The sequence below is a fragment of the Protobothrops mucrosquamatus genome, unplaced genomic scaffold, assembly GCF_001527695.2.
Source record: "Protobothrops mucrosquamatus isolate PMUCROS unplaced genomic scaffold, P.Mucros_1.0 scaffold413, whole genome shotgun sequence".
NCBI classification, from domain to species: domain Eukaryota; kingdom Metazoa; phylum Chordata; class Lepidosauria; order Squamata; family Viperidae; genus Protobothrops; species Protobothrops mucrosquamatus.
The window spans coordinates 508,061-529,703 of record NW_015386742.1 but is presented as its reverse complement, the minus strand read 5'-3'; the positions used below and the strand labels follow the sequence as shown (position 1 = coordinate 529,703).

The 21,643-nt window shown below is 35.2% G+C and overlaps 1 protein-coding gene across 1 annotated transcript in view; it reads left to right on the top strand.

Annotated features, from left to right (window-relative positions):
• The first annotated feature begins 297 nt into the window (after positions 1-297).
• The window catches only part of UGGT1 (UDP-glucose glycoprotein glucosyltransferase 1), a 68,978-nt gene continuing 47,632 nt past the window's right edge, over positions 298-21,643 (top strand). The window contains exons 1-18 of the mRNA XM_029284182.1: positions 298-431; positions 764-846; positions 1,165-1,295; positions 2,052-2,164; positions 3,114-3,288; positions 4,526-4,622; positions 7,650-7,728; positions 7,932-8,032; positions 10,914-11,013; positions 12,251-12,311; positions 14,628-14,719; positions 14,840-14,990; positions 15,444-15,563; positions 17,010-17,095; positions 18,238-18,373; positions 19,423-19,554; positions 20,371-20,535; positions 20,903-21,023. Coding sequence (XP_029140015.1) covers positions 307-431; positions 764-846; positions 1,165-1,295; positions 2,052-2,164; positions 3,114-3,288; positions 4,526-4,622; positions 7,650-7,728; positions 7,932-8,032; positions 10,914-11,013; positions 12,251-12,311; positions 14,628-14,719; positions 14,840-14,990; positions 15,444-15,563; positions 17,010-17,095; positions 18,238-18,373; positions 19,423-19,554; positions 20,371-20,535; positions 20,903-21,023 — 2,068 coding nt within the window. The 5' untranslated portion in view covers positions 298-306. The remainder of the gene's footprint in view (positions 432-763; positions 847-1,164; positions 1,296-2,051; positions 2,165-3,113; positions 3,289-4,525; positions 4,623-7,649; positions 7,729-7,931; positions 8,033-10,913; positions 11,014-12,250; positions 12,312-14,627; positions 14,720-14,839; positions 14,991-15,443; positions 15,564-17,009; positions 17,096-18,237; positions 18,374-19,422; positions 19,555-20,370; positions 20,536-20,902; positions 21,024-21,643) is intronic.

Sequence of the window (21,643 nt, the reverse complement as noted above, 5' to 3'; positions counted from 1 at the left end):
ACACATGAGGGCACCAGACTGGTTACTCCTGATCTGTAATTTAAATCAAGATCAAGATTCTCAATTGTCTAAGTGTTACTGGATTTTCTTCCATTTTTCTTTAGCAATACAGGAATAATGGATGTTGCAATTTCTGTAGCATAGATTTTATTATCATTACATCTGTCCTATAAGTTCTTTCAATTTTTGCATAGAATTTTTTTTGATAATCATTGGAAGTCTTTTTACTATGGGTGGGTGGTTTACATTTCTTAAGGACTAAATTTTAAACATTCATATTTTCACTTTTTTAGTGTTTTTTTTAAGATGGGGACTGTAAGTGCACTTATTGGAATTTGGATGACCTTCTCCCTAGTTGAAGCACATTCAAAAGCTGTTACAACATCCTTAACTACTAAGTGGTTTTCAACACCTCTGTTACTTGAAGCAAGGTAAAAATGTTGACAGTGTCTTTTTCCCCTGAAACATTTTATGTGTATATATAAAATCTCATTTATTCATGTTACAGTCTTGTATGTCTTAATACTATTATCATTTGTTGCTATGAGTTGGATTGTCTTAGAAAGTTGATGAATCAATATATAAATTCAATATTGTAAATATATGCAGGTAAGCTAAGAGCACTGTTTTGCTTAAAAATGCCCAGTGAATTCATAACAAAATGACATTTGAATCAACGTCTTCTAAACTGCAGTGTTTTCTCCGTTTTTAAATTTTAATGGATACAGTGCTACCTTTTTAAAATGAGACTTTTTTTTTCCAGTGAATTTTTAGCAGAAGAAGATAACGAGAAATTCTGGAATTTTGTTGAGACTTGCCAAAACTTTCAGTCATCTAATCATGATGGTAATTGTTTTTATCCTTGTTTGGTTTATCAATTAGATAAATTATTTAGCCTAGAAGATTTTTTTTTTAAATTAAATAACTTCATTATAACTGCAGAATGTTACATTTTAATATTTATAGTCAGAAGATCTGACTGTTCTGCAGGCTATGTGGACAGCAGTGATATTAGGCCTGCCTTAATTATTAATGGATTCTTTATTTTATGTTATGATTTTGCATTTTACCCTAGGCAATTGTATTCCTTATTGGAAGAAGCCTTGTTTGAAGTCCTTCTTGTCTTCCCCTAAAAACTAAATAATGTATCTTGTTTATTGGCAGGTAGTGATTATTCCTCTTACAATGCAGTGCTGCAAGCTGCTTCCCAGAGTCTTTCACCTTTGCAGCGGAACCTGTTGAAATTTGCTTTGTCTTTACGCTCTTATTCAGCCACAGTTCAAGCCTTTCAGCAGGTTAGACAAAACCTTGGGGACTTTATGTTGTATGTTTTCTTTTAAGCAATAATGCAATAGAAAAATAACAGGTCGCTTTTCCTTTTAACCTATTAGGACTAAACCTTAAAGTTTCACCCTCACTATTAAAATTGATTAAATTAATTGGCATCAAATTTGGTGTTATCCTAATAGCTATTCTCTATCCTTCCATTTTGCTCCTGATTGAAAAACAAAGTCATCGTAATTAATACTGTAAAATTATTGCATGGAAACCCTCCTGTTTAGATTGGAACAGCTAAAATTGCAAAAGCAAATAACTCCTTTTTTATCTTTCTTATTTGACTGCCATTCTTACCATGAACAGTATGCATGAAAACAAAACAAATTTGCAAAGAGAAAAAAGTGCTAAAAGAGGTAGGAGAAGAAATCAGACCAGATTATTATAAGATTGTTTCCTGTTTTTCATATAGCTCAGTGATGATTTATTTCCTCAATTGTAAATGAAGTTACAATTTCTTTGCCGGATGTATGTCTGAAAAGATTGGAGAAGTTGATTCTATATTACTTGTTTGTATCTATCTGGACTGAAAGCAGAAAAATTATGAAAAAGTTCTCATTCAAGTTACAGCCGGTCAAAATGATTCTTCTTTAACATTTCAAATTATGCTATACAAATGAATGCACTAACATACTGTACACTAAGATCCCATTGCTCTGATTAAGATGAGATGGAGGCTGTCATCATTTTATTGAAACAGATACATTTTAATACAGATAGCTGCTGATGAGCCTGCACCAGAACAATGCAATGCATTCTTCGTTGTTCATGGAGAGAAGACTTGTGAAGCCGAAAGACTTGGAATACTCATACAGACAGCATCCAAAAGGTTGTTTTGTTTTTTTGCCAAGATACCCTAAAGATCTCATTTTAATAAATGACATCTTTATGTAGATATTATTTCTGGAGAATATGTAAGCCCCGAAAAAACATTCTTGCTCATTTTGAATGATTCAATATTACTTGGGAAATGTGGATGTGATCTTGAAAGGAATGGATATTTATCTGTGATTTCAGGATTACTGCACCAATGAGGGCATTTTGATCTTTTTTTAAAATAGTGATCTAAGAAATGGAAATAGTCTTTAAAATTTAATATGAGGATTTTTGAAGATTAATTAGAAATGAGGAATAAGGGATTATTGAAAATATATGGGAGGTCCCCACTCCTCTTATTCTGGTCTTGACTATAATAAAGATTTAATTTGATATGTGAAGAGGCAAGCAAAAAATGCTCTCCTTCAAAGTCCTCATTCGTAAACTTCAGTCTGCTTGACTTAGCAAGCAAAGCCCCTAGAATTCTTTTCCCTATATTTTATTAGAGCGATAGCTTTCACATTTAGTGATTTTTAGTATTCTTTCAGAAATAACTGTTAATAAAATAACATTTTGGGCTAATTTGGATCAAAGTATAATTTAATATATAATTTATAATTTAGGCCTTGTCCATTCAATTTCATCTGTTTTTCATTGGATTGGAGCTAAGATTCTCCTACATGGTATTTCTCCTATTTTCTTCTGATAATATCCATTGTATACATATTTCCAAGGACAGTAAAACCTGTGTCTTTTGGAGTATTAATTATGCTTTCTTATTTCAGAAAACAGAACAATAAGTTTCATGTGTGCATGAATTGAAAGTCTATGTGTCTCTGTTGTCATCTTTGTGTGATCAAATATTGAATGACAACAGAGTAACCTTTATATAATGTTCTTATATCTCTGGCACCTGATTTAATAAAGCATTGCTTTTATTTATATATATTCTCTTGCTCCAGGCCAAAACCTTTTATGTTCAAAGGGGACCACAAGTACCCAGGAACAAACTCTGAAAGTCCCATTGTAGTCATGTATGCTGAGATTGGCTCAAAGCAGTTTTCTGAATTTCATAGACTTCTTGTATCAAAAGTCATTGCAGGAGAAATTAACTACATCCTTAGGCACTATGTTGCTGTAAGTTCTAATACCATCGTACAGAGCAATATTCATTGTTTAGAAATGTTTTATCTTTACTGTATTCCAGTCTAAAATTTTGTCTAAAGGCTTTTATGAAATCATAATAATTGCTCATACTGTTCCATAGTTATGTGGTTTTCTTTCACTATATATTTCCAAAGCATTTTGCAAAATACTTCATGATATTTTTATTAGTTATGGATGGCATATTGGTAGCTAACTGTATGGCTGAGTGAAAATTAAACTGAAAATATCATTGTATTGCATTCTCATCAATCTGGATTTAGTTATTGCTTAGATATCCAGAAGATTCAATTCTTAGGTTTTCTACTTTTTAAAACATTTTACTAATGATTTAAGAGGTAGAGATTTTGAGATGATCCAAAATTGGATACAGCAACTAATACTATACAAAATAAAAAAAATTAAAATGGTTTTGATCATTCAAGATGGGTTCAGAAAAGGCAGTTAATATTCCTGAAAGGATCTCATGGAGAACAGCTTAAATTCTGTTTTCTCTAGCAAGCAAAAGACAAAATAATGGATTAATCTTACAGAACAATATAATTCACTTGAATTTTAGGAAAAACATCACAATTGTAAGACTGCTTTGCAGTGGAATAGTGACTTAGAGTAGTTGGGCTCTCATTCATTCATGTATTTGGGCAGTGGCTTCTATTAAAGGAACGTGTTCAGAATGTTTCTGGTTAAAGCCTTTTTCATGCCTTTGGGTTCTCATTCTATTTCTTATGACTCCAGTGTTATTGTCCTGATTTGTGCACTGAATGTTATTAGTTAGCAGCTGAATATTTCCCTTCTATCAGTACTTACTCTCCAGAGTATAAGCTTGCTGAAAATGAATACCATTGTAATCAAAAGCATCACAATACTTTTGTCTAGAATAATGTTTTGTTCCAATTCATTTTTTACATTCCTGACTTGCTGGAGAATATCATGATAAGATTTTTAGATAAGTAGATCATTGTTTCTTCCTATCCAAAGGTACTTTCAAGAAAACAAGAGATTTCCTATTGCAGGTTGTTATGCAGAAGCCATAATTCTCCTTTGATCAAAGAAAGTTCTGAATTAATTTGTGAAGTATTTCATAGACAAGCCTCAGCATTGTTTAAATATGATTGGATAATATAACATATTTTGCAAAGTTATAAAAAATTAATCTAGCAAATGTTTTATTGGACAATATTCATGTGATTTTACCTTTATTTCCTTGTAGAATCCAAATAAGGAAAAAGTCTACCTGTCAGGCTACGGAGTAGAATTGGCCATTAAAAGCACAGAATATAAGGCTAAGGATGATACCCAGGTGAAAGGTGAATGCCTACCTTTAAAAGTAGTAATAGTTTCATGATGAAATAAGATATGATGAAAAGTTCATTGTGATTCTCTTCATAACAGTTTTTCAGGGCATTTTAAGGCTACTTATTTATAATCTTTGTTTCTTTATAGTATTTATATCCCTTTCTTTAGCTAGGAGTATTCTCAGTGCAATTTTCATATCGATAAAAGAAAGCAGTTCCTCTCCTCAGGTTTACGAACGTAAAAAGTCATGATGTAAAAGAGAACGATAGCTTAGGTAAAGGAAGAAAAGGATCCCTTAGTACTCATTCTTAATGTTATAAGGATCGTAGTAGGCCTTTTGTCCCAACTCAGTGGAATTCCTGTGAAGAAAGAGAACGTCTGAGGAATCTGTCTTAGGACTGCAACTGATAGAGATGCCATTTTTCTCTCTCTTCTCACAATCCTTTGTTAATATATTTATCCCTGTTCATTTTCTATAAAGTGGGAGATTGTGAGTTCTAGTCCCACCTTAGCCATGAAAGCCAGCTAGGTGATCTTGGGCCAGTCACTCTCAGACCAGCCCACTACACAGGGTTGTTGTGAGGAAGATAAGATGAAGTAGTTTTACATATGATCGCCGTCTTGAGTTATTTGTAAATGTTTAAAAGTGGGATATAAATAAGTAAATGTTAATCATAAACTATCAACACTCAGAAAAAAAATCAGCAAATAACTTTGTCCTTGTTGCTTGATTTTCTTGTTACTCTGGATTTGTCTCCTGGTTGCCTAAAGCAATATTAGGCTAAATCAGGGAGCCTGTTTTTAAATTTGACTATCTGCTTATATGATGAGCCATTCTTTTATGCTGTTCTTTGGGTAGAGCCTCTGTTGAATTCTGAAGATGGTATCCAGTTCCTTGACTTACGAATGATTTGTTGTATGACTTGCTACTGGCTTCTGAAGGATTTTTTCTTAGAAACTCTTTCTTGGAGATTTGATACACACCAAAATCTAATACTATCATACAGTTACTTGCCTAGTGTGATTTTGCCTTTTTATTGAAAACAGCAAAATGATGTATGCATGGAAAGAGCCAGTTTGGTGTAATAGTTAAGGTACTAGGCTAGAAACTGGTAAACCGTAAATTCTAATCCCACTTTAGGCATAAAGCCAGCAGGGTGACTTTGGATCAGTCATCCTCTCCCAGGAAATCCTAGGAAGAAAGAAATGGCAACTATTTCTGAAAAGCTTGCCAAGAAAACTGCAGTGATATGTCCAGAAAGTTGTTAGGAGTCAACACTGACTCAAAGGCATCCCCCTAAAATGAAATTTACCATATTTCATCAATATAATCCATCTTGATTGTTATTAATAGCTTTAAAATCTTGAAATTACATGAGAATGTGTTGACTTTTCAAAATGTCTTATTTGACTGCTAATAAAAACTGTATTCTGATTGTTTCTGAGGCAAAATGAAAAATGACAACACAGAATAGAATAGAATAGAATAGAATAGAATAGAATAGAATAGAATAGAATAGAATAGAATAGAATAGAATTCTTTATTGACCAAGTGCGATTGGACACAAGAAATTTGTCTCCAGTGCGTAAACTCTTAGTATACATACAAGCAGCAAGTGAAAAATCATGATCATTATCATAAAATATGATTATCATAAATCATAAAATAGTGCTTAGTGATAATCATAGGATACAAAACAAGCAATTAACATAAATCATAAGATATAAACAACAAAGTCATAAAAAGCTAAGGAAATAGGTAATAGAAAAGATGAGAAGGATAATACTAGGATAATGCCCTACTAGGTGGTTTGACATGTCAGGGAATAAGACAGAGTTGTGAGAATTAGTTGTTTAGCAGAGTGATAGCATGGGGGGGGGGGGGAAACTGTCCTTGTGTTTAGTTTTGGCATGCAATGCCCTATAGCAGTGATGGCGAACCTTTTAGAGACCGAGTACCCAAAAACCGCCCCTGCCCCGCTTTGCCCTTGCCCAGCCCGCCCGCAGGGCCACTCACCACCTCCAAACAGATTGCCCAGGTGGCCCAGCAGCACCATGGTGGCCACGCCCTCCACCCACGCCCCGCAGCATCAACTGCACGCGACAGGGCGCGAGAGTGGAGTCTTGTCCTCGCTACCTGGCTGCCATGTCCTTGGCTGCGCTGCTCCATGCGGGCCACGCTCAGGGGTGACTCCCGGGGGGTGGGTGCTGGTGAGGGGGCTGTGGGGGGAGGCGGGGCTGGGGCGACGGCACATGGGCCCACAGAGAGGGCTCTGAGTGCTGCCTCTGGCACACGTGCCATAGGTTCACCACCACTGCCCTATAGCCTTGTCTTGAGGGAAGAAATTGAAACAGTTTATGTCCAGAATGGGAGGAGTCTGTAGATATTTTCACAGCCCTCTTTCTAGCTCGTGCAGTATACATGTCCTCAATGGAAGTCAGGCTGGTTGCATTTATTTTTTCTGCAGTCCTAACTATCCATTGAAGTCTGTGTAAGTCTTGTTTGGTTGCTGTGCCAAACCAGACAGTTACAGAGGTGCAAATGACAGACTCAATAATTCCTTTGTAGAACTGTATCAGCAACTCCTTGGGCAGTCTGAGCTTTCTGAATTGGCTTAGAAAGAACATTCTTTGTTGTGCTTTTTTGATGACGCTTTTGATGTTAGGTGTCCATTTTAAGTCCTGAGTGACTTAAATAAGTGACTTCTTTTAGCTAAGAGAAAAGTTTTCAACATGAATCTCTTTTGATGAGGTTGATGAGGATTAGCATAAAAGCAGAACAATCAAGGTAGTTGGGATAATTGGAAATTGCAGCCCCGTTAGAATGTGGCCTTGATAACAGGATACAAAATCAAGATTAGTAATATGTGATTCTTAAGAAATGGGGGGATGATCATTATATTTTAAAAAGTATAGTGATTATCCTCATATTAGAAAAATAGAAATGACTTGCTTTTATCCTAGCCTGTCTTCCCTGTTATTGACTGCCTCCTATTTAGTAAAATAACTTCATAATTTACATGTTCATATTTTTGTAGGTACAGATATAAATTCAACAGTAATAGGTGACAATGACCCAATTGATGAGGTGCAAGGATTTCTGTTTGGGAAATTAAGGTATGTCATTATATATATGTGGATAAATCTGCTGAACCTTTTTTATATTTCCAAATCAAACATTTCAAAATGTAGCTAGCAGTTTTGTTTTTCCCAAACTAAAACCTATAAGATAATGGAAAGGTAATCTAAATTCATATTGACCAGGGCAATTGTTTGTTTGTTTGATGACTGAGATAGATTGATGTTTTTTGCCCTATCAGGCAACTGCATTCCCATTTGGAAGAAGAACTGAAAGAACTAAGAAAGCATCTTGTGGAAAGCACCAATGAAATGGCACCATTAAAAGTGTGGCAGTTACAAGGTAAACTGCCCTTATTAGATTTGTCTTTTGCGTCTGTAGTGGGCAAATCTGAAAAATGTCCTCAATGTAAACTTTATAGAGGCAATTGTCTCATCACAAATTGATCGCATCCTTCCTTTGGTAGCAGTTCTTTTGTTTTATATATATATAAATATTTTATTTCTATTTTTACAAACAAGTGCTTAATAGACAATGTGTTAACTGGGTCCATTAATAATTTTGTGGTACATATAAGCTTCCTCAAACTAAATCCAATAATTACACCATCCAATACCTCTTCTCTTCTTCCGGTAATAAACATTTTTCCACATTAAGCAAATACAATTCTTATTGTTATTAATAGATATACAGTTGAATATCAGCATTTATTACAATTTTCTAATATCAATGACACCAGTTTATGATATCTTTTCTAACCAAAACATATCTTAATTGCATTTGCACTCAATATCCATTTGTTCAGTATCCTATTTTTGCTTTTTTTTCAGTTTTAATTTCCTATCCATATTCAAAATATCCCATCAGTTATAGTTTCAAAACAAGTTATATTTGGGTAACCAACAGCTTCCCTTATTCAAACTTCTTCGCATTTTCTTATTTCCCTTTTCATGCCAAAATATGATATTCTGATTACCAATCTTATCTATCTAGTTATAATAATATTTCTATTTCTAGCAACCTATTCTTAACATATTCAAACATCTAATTGATAATATAATATCCCCTCTAATAGGTCAAAGCTTCTGTTTTCTTCAGTCTTACTCTAGCTTTCTTCCTTTGCCAACTTTCCAAGTCAGTGCATTTGGATCATCAAATAATTCTTCCTTTATTTTTGTGCATATTATTTGGAGCAAAAGGAACAATTTAGTTAAAGTATTTTTGAAAGAGCTAGCACATTGATATTCATTAAACAGCCTCCCTCCTTCTCCAATTCCCCAAAGTTCTGGTAATAGCTCTATCTTCCATTCCATCGGCTTTCCTTCCTTGTCCTCCAGTATGCTCTGAAATCTTGGTTGATAAAATGTCTTTTCCATTTCCAATATTATCGTTATGTCTTCTAATTCTTCATTTGTCTGGCTGTTTTTTCCTTTGGGTCCTCCATATTTGGGTCAGCTTTCTCTAGTTTTCATTCTATTTTCTGAGTTGCTAGTTCCTTCTCTGTGGTTATTTTCTGGGTTTGTAGATTTAAATTAGAAAATTGTTCTTTTATTTCCTTTGTGTTAGTTTTAATCTCATCATAAGCTAAGGCAATTGTTTCTTGTATTAATTTCAACATGGAGAGAATTTCTTTCTGTGATTCATCAGTATTTTCTTGGTAGTATGTCAAACTGAGGCTTCTGGAAACAGACATTAAGGATGGTTTTTTACCACTTAGAGCTAAATATGGAACATACATTTTATTTTTTGTAAATGGCCCTTATAGAAATCTGTTTGAAAACTTAGGAAGTTTTAGTTAATTATTATTGGAGCTCCAGATTATCCAACCAACTTATCAATCCTTTCTTAAACCTCCCCTGAGCAAATATAAGTAAAATTCCAACTTAGTCTTGTAGTTTTCTCCATTTTCCCCAAGTAATTAAATAGCCGCTTTTCTTTTCCTGAGGGAATGGGGCAGAAATTCTCCTTCCCTCTCTCTTGGGGGGAGTGCTTTGGGCAGTTTTTCAGGAAGAGGTCTTAAAATCATAAAAAGAGGATCAGGTCTCACCTAGCTTCATCCATGTTGCTGTAATGTTGCTTATTAGTGCTTATTGTCTTCCGTTGTCAGCAGCTTAGGACTGGTTACGCGAATGTAGCCAGTCTTTCCCCCGCCGGTTTGGAGGGCTTCCTCAGATCAAGTGGGAGGGCTGCCCCCCCGCAATCAACAAGGGTCCCCGGCTTGCTTGTCGCCTCTATGGGGCGACGTTCGATCCTTTCCAGCGGGGCAAAATCGAATGCGAAAGACGGAGCCCCATCTTCCTGCATCTGTTCCGCCATGACGTCAAAATCGGAAGCCCTTTGGTAGTAATTCTGTAACCTCAGCACAAAGTATTCTTATGACAACAAAATTATTCAGACATATAAATGTGTTTGGAAGTGATGCAAGATTTATTTCTGTTATAAACTGAAACTTTGCAGGAACTCAAACCCAGCAGATATTGGCAGACATGTGAAGCCATCTTAAAATGCATTTAGAATATGCTAATATTTGAAACATTTGAAAAACAGCTTGTTTGAAGCTATTGTAAAATGCAAATAAGAGCATAGATTATATAGTAATAGAAACAAATACAATAAGTTTGTGATGTGTGGGTGTGCAGGTGTCAAGGCCAAGTAGTTCTTTTACCTTATTAGCCAATTACAATTTGACAATTGTCATTTCTTCCTACTAAGGTATTCAAGATGTCTGTAATCAAATTAATAAAATATTTACTTGCTTGCTTGTGAAGTTTGTTGTACTCTCAGAGAACACCCTGTGATCATAGTTCAATAAAGCAACTTCAAAGCACTTTTTAACTATTGATTTGTAGTTAACTGGAATTAGGTAGAAAATCCTCCATAGAAAGATGGGGAACGTCACAGAATTTATCTCTTACAGCCACATTAATACTTTATAGGATTTAATATTGTTCATTGTGTTTATCCAAATGTGTTTAAGAATATAATTTAAATAGGTACAGGTATGCTTGTGAAACTGAGAAATATTTTTTCTTTGGCTGACCTTTTTGGGATAAAAATACAATTTGCCTGGTTTTTTTTAGTACTTAAAAAAAGTGAAATACTAGCTTGATAAAGTGAAAGTCCCCAAATATGAGTCCATTAACCATGTGAACATTCTCATCAAACTTATATTTTTGATTTAAAAGAATTAGCTTTTGATTGAACCAGTTGTTTTCATTTATAGATTTAAGTTTCCAAACTGCTGCTCGTATTCTGGCTGCTCCCACAATGGATGCTTTGACAATCATGAAAGATCTGAGTCAAAATTTTCCTACAAAGGCTAGGTAATTATTCTTGTTGCTGTTAAATAGATGTATAAATAATATGAGTTAAGACGACAGAGAAGAGTCTTCATTGTAATATGTGAAAAAATATTTTGGGAGATGTAAATAATATTGGAATTTCTCTTTGATAGTTTATCCATTTCTATTTAATCAGCCCATCCTATGTGCATGATGGACCCTATTAGACTTAAGAAGGAGCTTGGTGTTGTTCCTAGGGTTATGGTACATGGTTCAGCCAAGGCCTTAGTTGCTGCTTGGAATGACAGGGCAACAATAGTGTCAATTGTCTGATTAACGAAACACTAAAAAGGACTTTCAGTCATATTTTCTCCTAAAAGCATTTATTAATGTTACAGATACGTCAGCACAATATGGAGGAATGCTTAGATCTGCTTCTCTTCCGTACGGATAACATTCCAAACATTTCCACTCCCTTATTGTAGGGTCATGGTTCACATCTTCCAATCAACTTGGAAGATGTGATTTACTTCCGGTTTCTTTCCCGTACGGGCTATCCTTATGCTCCTCCCTCTTTCCTGGTTGCTGGTTTAACTATATAAATACCAGACAGTTCTGCACATTGTCAAAGCAAGAATATACAGTATTTGCAGCGTTGACAAATAGCTTTGGACTTGATTAGGCCCATGTACTCTCCTTATGTGCTTGGATTCAGAAAGGCTCTCTGGTTTACAGAAGAACTCTGGGTGATGAAGCAATATAAAATGTTCCTAATGCTTTGCTGAAAGAAAACAAAGAATAAACCAATTCAGAGCTTTCCTTTAGGATTTTCCATCTTTATTATGTCTGGGGAGAGCCAACAAGGAATCTTTTTAGGATAGTCCATTCCCTTGGGGGTAATCAGGAGTCATTCCCTCCTTGAGTAATTTCTATTCCCTCCCTTGGTAATGAGGGACCAGGCATTTGGTTGAATCCTGCAATGCCTTTTTATAAGAGAGAGTAGTTCTGCTTGCTTTGAAAGATGTGATTGTTTGCCCCCTCTTAAAGAAGCCATTGCTGGGCCCAATGGATCTGAACAATTTTTGTCCAGCCTCCAACTTTCCCATTTTAAGAAAAGTTGTTGAGATTAGTTCACAGTTCCAGAGGACTCTGGAGGGACTGGATTATCTGTACCTCTTTCTGGCCATAATACTGAGATGCACTTGTCAGTAATTTTAATTTAGTAAAAAACAAAACTGAAATGGGATAATGATTTAATGGACAATTTGGTCTTTTGTAGGGCAATAACAAAGACAGTTGTTCCTTCAGAACTGAGATCAGAAATTGAAGAGAACCAAAAGGTAAGAATATGTATGTAGGAATATATTCATGGCTAAGTGGGGATATGTCCTAAACAGACATTAAGGTGAACTAGTAATGTATTCATATACACTACAGTATTTATTGCCAGATTCCTACTCTTCCTTTCTATCAACTTTTTATACTGTTAAGTACTTTCAAACAAATAGTTCTTTTAAGTATAGATTGTACTAATAAAATGCTTACCACATTTTATATTTTTTAAATTTCTTCAAAGCTTGTTCAGATTTAAGAAAAGCAGAATAATTGCAGAGTATCTCTTTTCACACAAAAATATTGCTCAATGGCATCAAAGACCAAATTACCTTTTTCTAATATATGGATGTGAATTTGAGGATTTGTCATGTAAAATCTTTTCTTCCTAGTACTATGGTATATAAAATCTAAATGTTAAATAAAAATAGAACATTTTGATTCATTTCCCAAGAAACATCAATTAAAAATATCTCAAACTATTTCTAAATGCTCAGAAATAGTGACCCAATGTACTCATAACTAGTTTGATTCTAAACATTTCCTTGGAGATAACAGCTAAGGGTTACTCATGAGAAACCTATATTGTACCACATAAGATGAAAGCTAGATGGTTTATTCATTTTAAAAAAAATTGTGACTAGTTTTTTTTAGTAGATCATAATACAGAAATTGATATTGTAACATTTTTTTTCCTTTAAATAAATTCCCCACTTCTGTCAAGGCTTATGGTTCAATGTGAACTGTTACAGGATTAATTCAGTACAGATCTAATTGGCAGAATAAATACTGTGAGCCCCTTTCCATCTATATGTTTATAAACTGTCCCTTCAAACCAAAGCTATCTTTTGCCTGACAACTGCTGCCTAGTATTTGTTTCATTTTTTGTTCTGTCATTGTGGGAACAGAGACTGTGAAAAATACTCAGGAACAAAACTATTTAATGAGCCCTCAAGAGTCCTATTCTAGAAATAGAATTACTCTAGAGGAATTGGATTGTCACAACACTAAGGAAATAAATTATGGGGTAAACTTAATATAACTTGATGTCTGACCAAAATGGGGCAGTCATTTATGATTGAGGATATCCTTTTTGACTTGCTTTAAATCAGCATTTAGCCAACTTAGTACCATCCAGATAGAGTGGAATGCAACTCTTAAAATTCCAAGCCAGATGGCAAAAATATTGCTTTCTTTTTTTGCTTTCCTTCCTTGTAAAGTTGAAATATTATGGCCAAATTCATCATTTTATCTGATTTAGCATGCATATATTATTTATCTGTGATAACTTATCTGTTTAACCTAGATTTCATTCAGCCATCATATCAGATATTGCCACTCTTGAAAGCCTGTACATTTGTGTAGAACACCTTGTCTTCATGGATAAAACTTTTCTTTTCCATCAACTATTTTGCAATCATTAAGGCCATTTAACTATTGTTAGTAGTCATAGATCTTAAAGCTGTTATTTCTTTTCTTTTTTAAAACTATTCTCAATCTCTGCTCTGATTATATTTATTTCAAATAAAAATACCTATTTATTTTTGTGACTCTATATTTAAAAGTTTTATTTATATGCCCGCGGGTAAGTAGATGATGCATAGCCTTCTCCAATCTGGCACCTTGCAGTTATATTGGTAAAGCTACTGTATGGTATTAATACTTTGGGAGAATACCAGACTTGAAAAGACTGAATTGAGTCTTCCTTCATCTTACTTCCATATGGGCATATAAATTGAAATCTTACAAATAGTAGCAATAAAATACATAGCAAAGAGAGAGTAGTTACCATGTTCTTTACAAAATGTTAACCTCTCTATGCTGACGTGAAAGTGGAAAAGATCAGCTGCTCGCTTAAAAGTGAAAATCAACTTGTGATTATTATGACTCACTACAGTCAGCAAGGTTATTTTAAAATGTTTTCACCCATTATTCTGTTTCTGAAGAAAGCCAAACCATTTATTTCACTATGCATGATCAAAGCTGACATATATTGTAATTTTATTAAATAGTAGGAAAAAAGGCAAAATGAATTAACTCTAAATGGGAAGGCTAGGTCAACCAAACCCAAATCCCTCCGTGTGGATGAGAATTACTGTCATGTGTCTGATTAACGAAACACTTAAAAGGACTTTCAGGCATATCTTTTCCTAAAAGCATTTATTAAGGTTACAGAGACGTCAGTACAGCATGGTGGAAAAATGCTTAGATCTGATCCTTTTCCGTTACACATACATATTAAGCATTTTTCCCTCCCTTATTTTGGGGTCATGGTTCACATCTTCCAATTAACTNTTAATGGCTTTTCTACATTCTTTTTCCAGTACTTCAAAGGGACTTTAGGTTTACAATTGGGAGATTCGGCCCTATTCATCAATGGACTGCATATAGATCTAGATACACAGGATATATTTAGGTATGAACTCTTCAGAATGTTCCTTCTTGCTTGCAATTCAGTATAATAATTCTAAAAGGCTATAGAACATCAGTACCTATGTTTTAAAATTTAATGTGATCTGATTTGTGATTTTTCTAGCTTATTTGATGTCCTGAGGAATGAAGCTCGTGTTATGGAAGGGTTGCATAGTTTAGGAATTGTCGGGCGTTCCATGCACAATGTGCTGAAGTTGAACATCCAGCCATCTGACTCTGACTATGCTGTAGATATCAGAAGCAGCGCAATTTCAGTAAGTATATGCTCTGTCTACATTATGGTGATGTGATAACTCCAATGAAATTGCTAGAACTACAATAAATTCTTTGTGCAGTAAATTTGCACTTTAGCAAAGAAGCCCCAAGAGTGGGCAACATTTTCAGCAAAGCGTTTGCTCTGTGGAATATTAAGACAGAAATAGTGGGAAAATAATGCTGTATTGCAACATTACAAAATTACATATGCAATGGTATATAGACACACCCAACATTTTCATTTAATATCTACTGCATTTCATTATTTCATTTAAGTGGAATCTGTAAACATGGTATTTAGGTAAGTGACAAAATTTAGCTCACCTTTCTCTAACTTAATATCTTCCAATTATATTGACCTAGAATGGCCATGCTAATGGGAATATGGAGTTGTGGTTAATGGATCTGCTTAGAAAGCCTAATCTTAATCTTGGGAATTTGTTCTTTTTTAGTGGATCAATAATCTTGAAGTTGACAGCAGATACAATTCTTGGCCTTCCAGTGTCCAGGAACTGCTTCGTCCTACTTTCCCTGGTGTGATCCGACAAATAAGAAAAAACTTCCATAATTTTGTGAGTAATATTAGTTTACACTAATTGTATGCTAAATACCCAAGATAAGACGGGTTTATATTTGCTTATTTTTTGCCTTCTAATAGTGCATTTGAATTAGATACTGGAATATTTCAGTTTTATTCTGTGTATTCATTGTGCTCTTGAGGCTGATCATAATTTTAAAAGATGACATGCTTTCATGAACCACTTGGCAAATTTGAGGGAACAGTCCACCCAATATTAACTTACCATGTTTTTCCGTGTATAAGATGCTACTTTTTCCTGTAAACAAACTGTTCAAAAATTAGGTGCGTCTTATACAAGTGCAGCGTCTTATACACGAAAAAATAGTGGTAACCTCCGCAGGCCAAGGCATGCCTGTGTGGGTTCTTTACATGCCACTGCCATGCCGCCTGGTGCAGGTATCAAGCCTCTGTGGGCTTGCCACTAACGGGGGGGAGGGGCAAGATCGCCAGATGGCATCCGGAGGTAGCGGATGGGAGCATGGATGGCAGTGACAGCCCTTTCCCTCCCTCGTATCTGTCTGCTGGCTGGGGACCCTGTGGAACGCAGCTGCGAGGCCGTCCTTCTCAATAATAGCGGCTGGCCGAACTTCTGGATTTGCCGGCTCAGCTGTTCAGTGTGGAGAAACAGCGGGGAGTTTAAAACCTGCCTTCGCTTCCCTTGTCTTGCTGTCATGCCAGTGCTGACGCCGGTTTGTTTACCAGGGTCGGAAGGCTGCTGCTGTGAACTGACTATGCATGCTCATCATGCCGGATGCTGGTTAGGTGGGTGGGTGTGGGGGGGCGGCGGCCAGGAGGTGCTGGGAGGCGGTTGCTCCCAGCGCTGACTTTGTTTGCTGTAAGCTTGGAACTCGCATGCCAGAATGTCTTATACAAGGGTGCATTTTATACAGTATGAAATCGGATAAAATAAACATCTGCATTTGTTTATTTGCTTGTATGAAATATGTAGCTGAAAGGAGAAGATTTGTATTCTTCGGCATTTAGTTAATTACGCTTTTCTTACTAAACTAGGAAGTATAGTTAGTAACTGCAGTGTTATGTTATCTCATTTTAATTCTATCCAGAGTTCATTGCTCTAGCTGTCAGGACAAATCCTTGTCTACAAGGAATAGTACAAGTACAAATTTCCAGTGTCCAATGTCCCTGTTAGCCATGTGGAGAAAGAAGAGTATATAAACTTAGAAGGAAATCGTTGTTCGTGCCATGGATTTTTACACTGCTTTAATTTGATCCTAAAGATCTAATTATTAGAAAACTGAAGCCCTAATTTAGAAACTTTTGGAATTTGGCCAGACTGGGACACAACTGAATATTAGGCAAACCTGTTTTAAATGTTAATATATTTTGGTTTGTTTGCTTTTGCCAGACCTAATTGTACATTGTACTCTTTCAGAAGTATAGAATGAAATTCATATTCATAATTTTGTTATACTTTCAGGTGCTTCTCCTAAATCCATCCCATGAGAGTTCAGCAGAATTGCTAGGTGTGGCTGAAATGTTCCTGTCTAACCATATACCACTGAGGTAAAATTGCGGTTTTTTTCATTGAGAACTTTTAACTCTATTTTTGAAGCTGAGTAATATTCTCATCTATTCCCTTTTTGATCCCAAGAAAAGAAAACATTTCAGCATGTTGAAAGTCTCATTAGTATTTATGCAACCTTCCCACGTCCTTTTCCTAGCCATCTGGGAAATATGAAATAGAACCCTTTTGAGTTTGTTGACAAATGAGAATTATATATATATTCTGATACTGATTTTAGAACTGTTGTGCATGCTCCTGACTGTATATTCCAATGATGGCGAACCTTTTAGAGACCGAGTGCCCCAAAACCGCCCACCCTCTCCACCCCTGCCCCACCCACCCCCAGCCTGCCCTGCCCCCAGTCCGCCCCCGCTCCATCCCTGCCCGCCTGCAGGGCCATCCACCACCTCCATGGCCCGCCGCAGATCGCCCAGGCAGCCTAGCAGCACCATGGCAGCCACGCCCTCTGCCCACGTCCCGCAGAATCAACTGCGCACGATGGGATGCGAGGGCAGAGTCTTGTCCCCGCTTCCATGTCCTTGGCTGCACTGTTCCGTGCGGGCCGCGCTCAGGACGACTTTCCTCCGGGGGGCTGCTGGTGAGGAGGGGGCTGCAGGGGGAGGCGGGGCTGGGGCAATGGCGCGTGTGCCCACAGACAGGCTCTGAGTGCCACCTCTGGCACGCGTGCCATAGGTTCACCACCACTGGTATATTCAGTACCTAAGACAGACGTCGTTGTTTCCTTCAGTAAGAGTTAAAATTAACCTTAAAACATTTTCCCATGCCTCACTAATTCTCTGTGTTGCTTTTGTTATTGTACTAGCACATGATTTGGTCTGTCTACAAAGTTATCTATCATATTTAAGGTCAACTAGATTTTATTCCAAACTCAAGATTTCAATATTAATTTGATGAGAGTTCCAAAATTTAGCTATGTATAACTTTTAGAGTACTTAACATATTTGATAACAGCAGACATTAAGTGATTTGTTTATGCTAGGACGGTTGATCCCTAATCATTCCCATTCTCTTGATTGCTGTTAAGGAATGGACAGAATCTGCATCTACCGAAATGAGTCATGTAGCAATAGTGTTCATGCTTTCAATTCTTGATTATGATTTAATCCTTTCTTTTAAATAGGATTGGTCTGGTCTTTGTAGTTGATAATTCTGAAGATGTTGATGGGTTGCAGGATGCTGGAGTTGCTCTTCTTCGGGCATATAATTATATGGCAGAGGAAGTAGATACGAATTATGCATTTCAGACAATTATATCTGTGAGTAATCTGTCCCATATGAATGTAAATATATGTCAAATATTGTGACCCTTGGTTGTGATAATGAGAAGAGACACCCAAGTTATCTCTTTGGTATTATTGGGCTTGTTTGTTTATTTATTATAATCAAATTTATATGGCTGCCCACCTCACAGATAGTGATTCTGAGTAATGTACAACAATCTTAAAGAGTTAAAGTCAATTTGTTCCTAAGGCCTATTTATTTCTGAAAGGACTTCCTTCTGAAAAGGCAAAACATCTTTCTTTATTCTTCAGGATAAACTAGACTGCCTCTGATTTCTCTAAGAAAAAGAGATGTAATACTACCCAGTGCATCTTCATTTCTCCTCCACATTCTGTAATTACACTGATACCAGTGAAGGACAAAATATACCTTTCAAGAAATTTGTTAACATTTCTCTGTCTCTTTCAGTTTCCACTCTCTTTCTTCTTTCCTTCATTGCCATTATATCTATGCTATGAGAAGTTAGCTATCTCTTAGACAAGAATCATATGTATTATACAGAAGGGAATATTTTCATCTCTCCTAACTTTAATGGTGTTTATTTTCACAAATGATTACCTTCTAGAAACACATTTAAATTAAATTAACTCTTATCTCTTTATGAGATCATACTAGACACTTTCTTCAGGGAAAAGTCAGAAGATGGAAAAATGTTTCATCAATTAAAAACTTGTAAGAATTATAACAAAAAAGTGTTTAAAGCATTTAATATATTTATGTGTGTTGTGTGATACACTAATTTTGATGGTTAAACAACCTTCCAATAAATCAGATAATAAAGGTATTGTGTTGCTATACAAAATGCTGAACATGTTTATGAGATTAAAAAGATACAATAGTCCTACAATGTAATAATAATATATATTATTGGATGTGGGGGGGGAGTGAGTAAAAAACTAAGCATTAGCATCATGGCCAGTTTTGAACTATTGGAGGAAGAGAAAAAGCGATGCCAAGTAGGTGTTCCAGGAGAGATATTTCAGTAATCTTCTGAAGATTGTGTATTTCACATTTCCCTTTATAGATGTATAATAAAGTGAATGCAGGAGAAAAATTGAAGGTGGAACATGTGGTTAGTGTTCTTGAAAAACAGTATCCTTATGTAGAAGTGAACAGCATCTTAGGAATTGACTCTGCCTATGATCAGAATAGGAAGGTAAGGAATTCATATTATTATTACTATTTATATTTTAACATCAGTATATAAAGCATACTGTACATATGCATAGTTTACATGTATATGAAAAGGAATTACTTTTATATGCCTGAGGTAGCATCAAAAATGAAAGTTAGTTAAATAATTTCCTGTGGGGGAAATAAAATATAGGTATTTAGTGAATATTATATATTCATTTAATTATTTTAATCAAAATGCAGATGGAATAAGGAGTAAGCAGTACAATTATCTTTTTTTGTTACTGAAGTTGGAAAGCCATTGTGATGAGTTAATACTATGCATGGTACTTGAGACCAATGTTCCCTAAACGTATGCCACCTCTTCTGATATGTTGGTATTATCCATGATAGTTGGGAATTCTTAAAATAGTAATCCCGTCACACCTGGAAGGCATTAGGTAGGAGAGGTCTGGGCTTTGAACTTTAGGGAAATTATTTTAAAGGTTTATTTTGTTTATTATATAGCCGTAGATCAGTGCTTTTCAGACTTGCCAACTTTAAGATATCAGAATTCTCCAACCAACATTTCAACAAATTTCTATACATGATACTTGAGCAGAGAATTATTTTATAAAATATATGTTAATTATATAAGGACCTACTAATTCAATTGACTATCTAGTTTACATATAGAATATTTGTTCCAGATGTTTGCATTTAAATTAGATTAAATGGATAAATAATAATGCATAAAGTAAGGATATTGTGCTATGTTGGTACCGTTTATTCATAAAACTTATTAATGGAGTATGTAGTAATAGAAAAGTCATTGTACTTTGTCTTCTGTGTATTTCAGGAAGGATATAGTTACTATGAGCAGACTGGTGTTGGTCCTCTACCTATTGTGCTTTTTAATGGAATGCCATTTCAAAAAGAACAATTGGATCCAGATGAACTAGAAACAGTAACTATGCATAAAATCTTAGAAACTACTAGCTATTTCCAAAGAGCTGTGTACCTGGTAAGTTAAATTTCTGATTATCAGGAGTTTCAAAAAATTCATCGAATATTTTTGTATTACAGCTTATTTTGTGTTTCTTAAAGAGCTTTAGATCTAGATTTGTCAAGCAATCTTTATTATACTACCAAATATTTTTAAATGGAGCATATACAATATACAGTATATCAAAAGTAGTTAATATGATGTGAGATAAGCTATTACAGAAATAAAACAGCATTTTAGTGGATGTACAAAAGTAACATGGTAGCAACCTTATAATAGTGGAATACAATATGTAAATGATTTTTAATTTTTAAAAAAACTGATTTTTTTAATTATTCTGATTTTCCAAATAATTCCAGCATTTTGATTTTGATCTGTGTTTCAGGGTGAATTGTCCAATGATCAGGATGTAGTTGAATATATCACGAGCCAACCCAATGTTGTTCCAAGAATCAACTCTCGGATATTGATGTCTGACAGAGAATATCTAGATTTAACTATAAATAGTAAGGCCAATAAAAAGCATTTCTAATAAACATGATTTGGAACATAACAAAAAAAAATCATTGTTTCATATAATGTTCATAAGCCTGCTCCTCCTCTCCCAGTTCTAGTTTAATTATAAGGAGGCAACAGAACACATAACCCTTCTTTGTAAACCAATTGCAATTGTTCCTTTATTCTGAAAACAAGAAATTGATTAACTTACACTATGGAATGTTTAGAAAACCCAGGATCAGAAACCTTGATCTATTGTTTAAACTAACTGGAACTTGTCATAGATTAAGTGAAATAACAAACAGGTGCTATTTTAAAACAAAAAACAATATTCCCAAACTCTTATTGTAGCCATAGTAGGTGAAGAGAAGAAGATACGTATAATTTGAGAGGAACTTAATATTTAGCAACGATACCAATACTTGAACTGGGGGGGGTGTCATTTAGGCTCTCTGAGCTTGGTTGTTTTCTTGCAGATGTTTCATCATCTAACTAGGCAATATCATCCGTGCTAGAAGGAGTAAGGTTTCGTCTCTCTTTATATACAAGTGGCTTACCCTGTCAGTGTTGGGGAGGAGTGTTCTTGGTGATTCCTTGATTAGGCTATTGTTTATTATTAGCTTGTTTG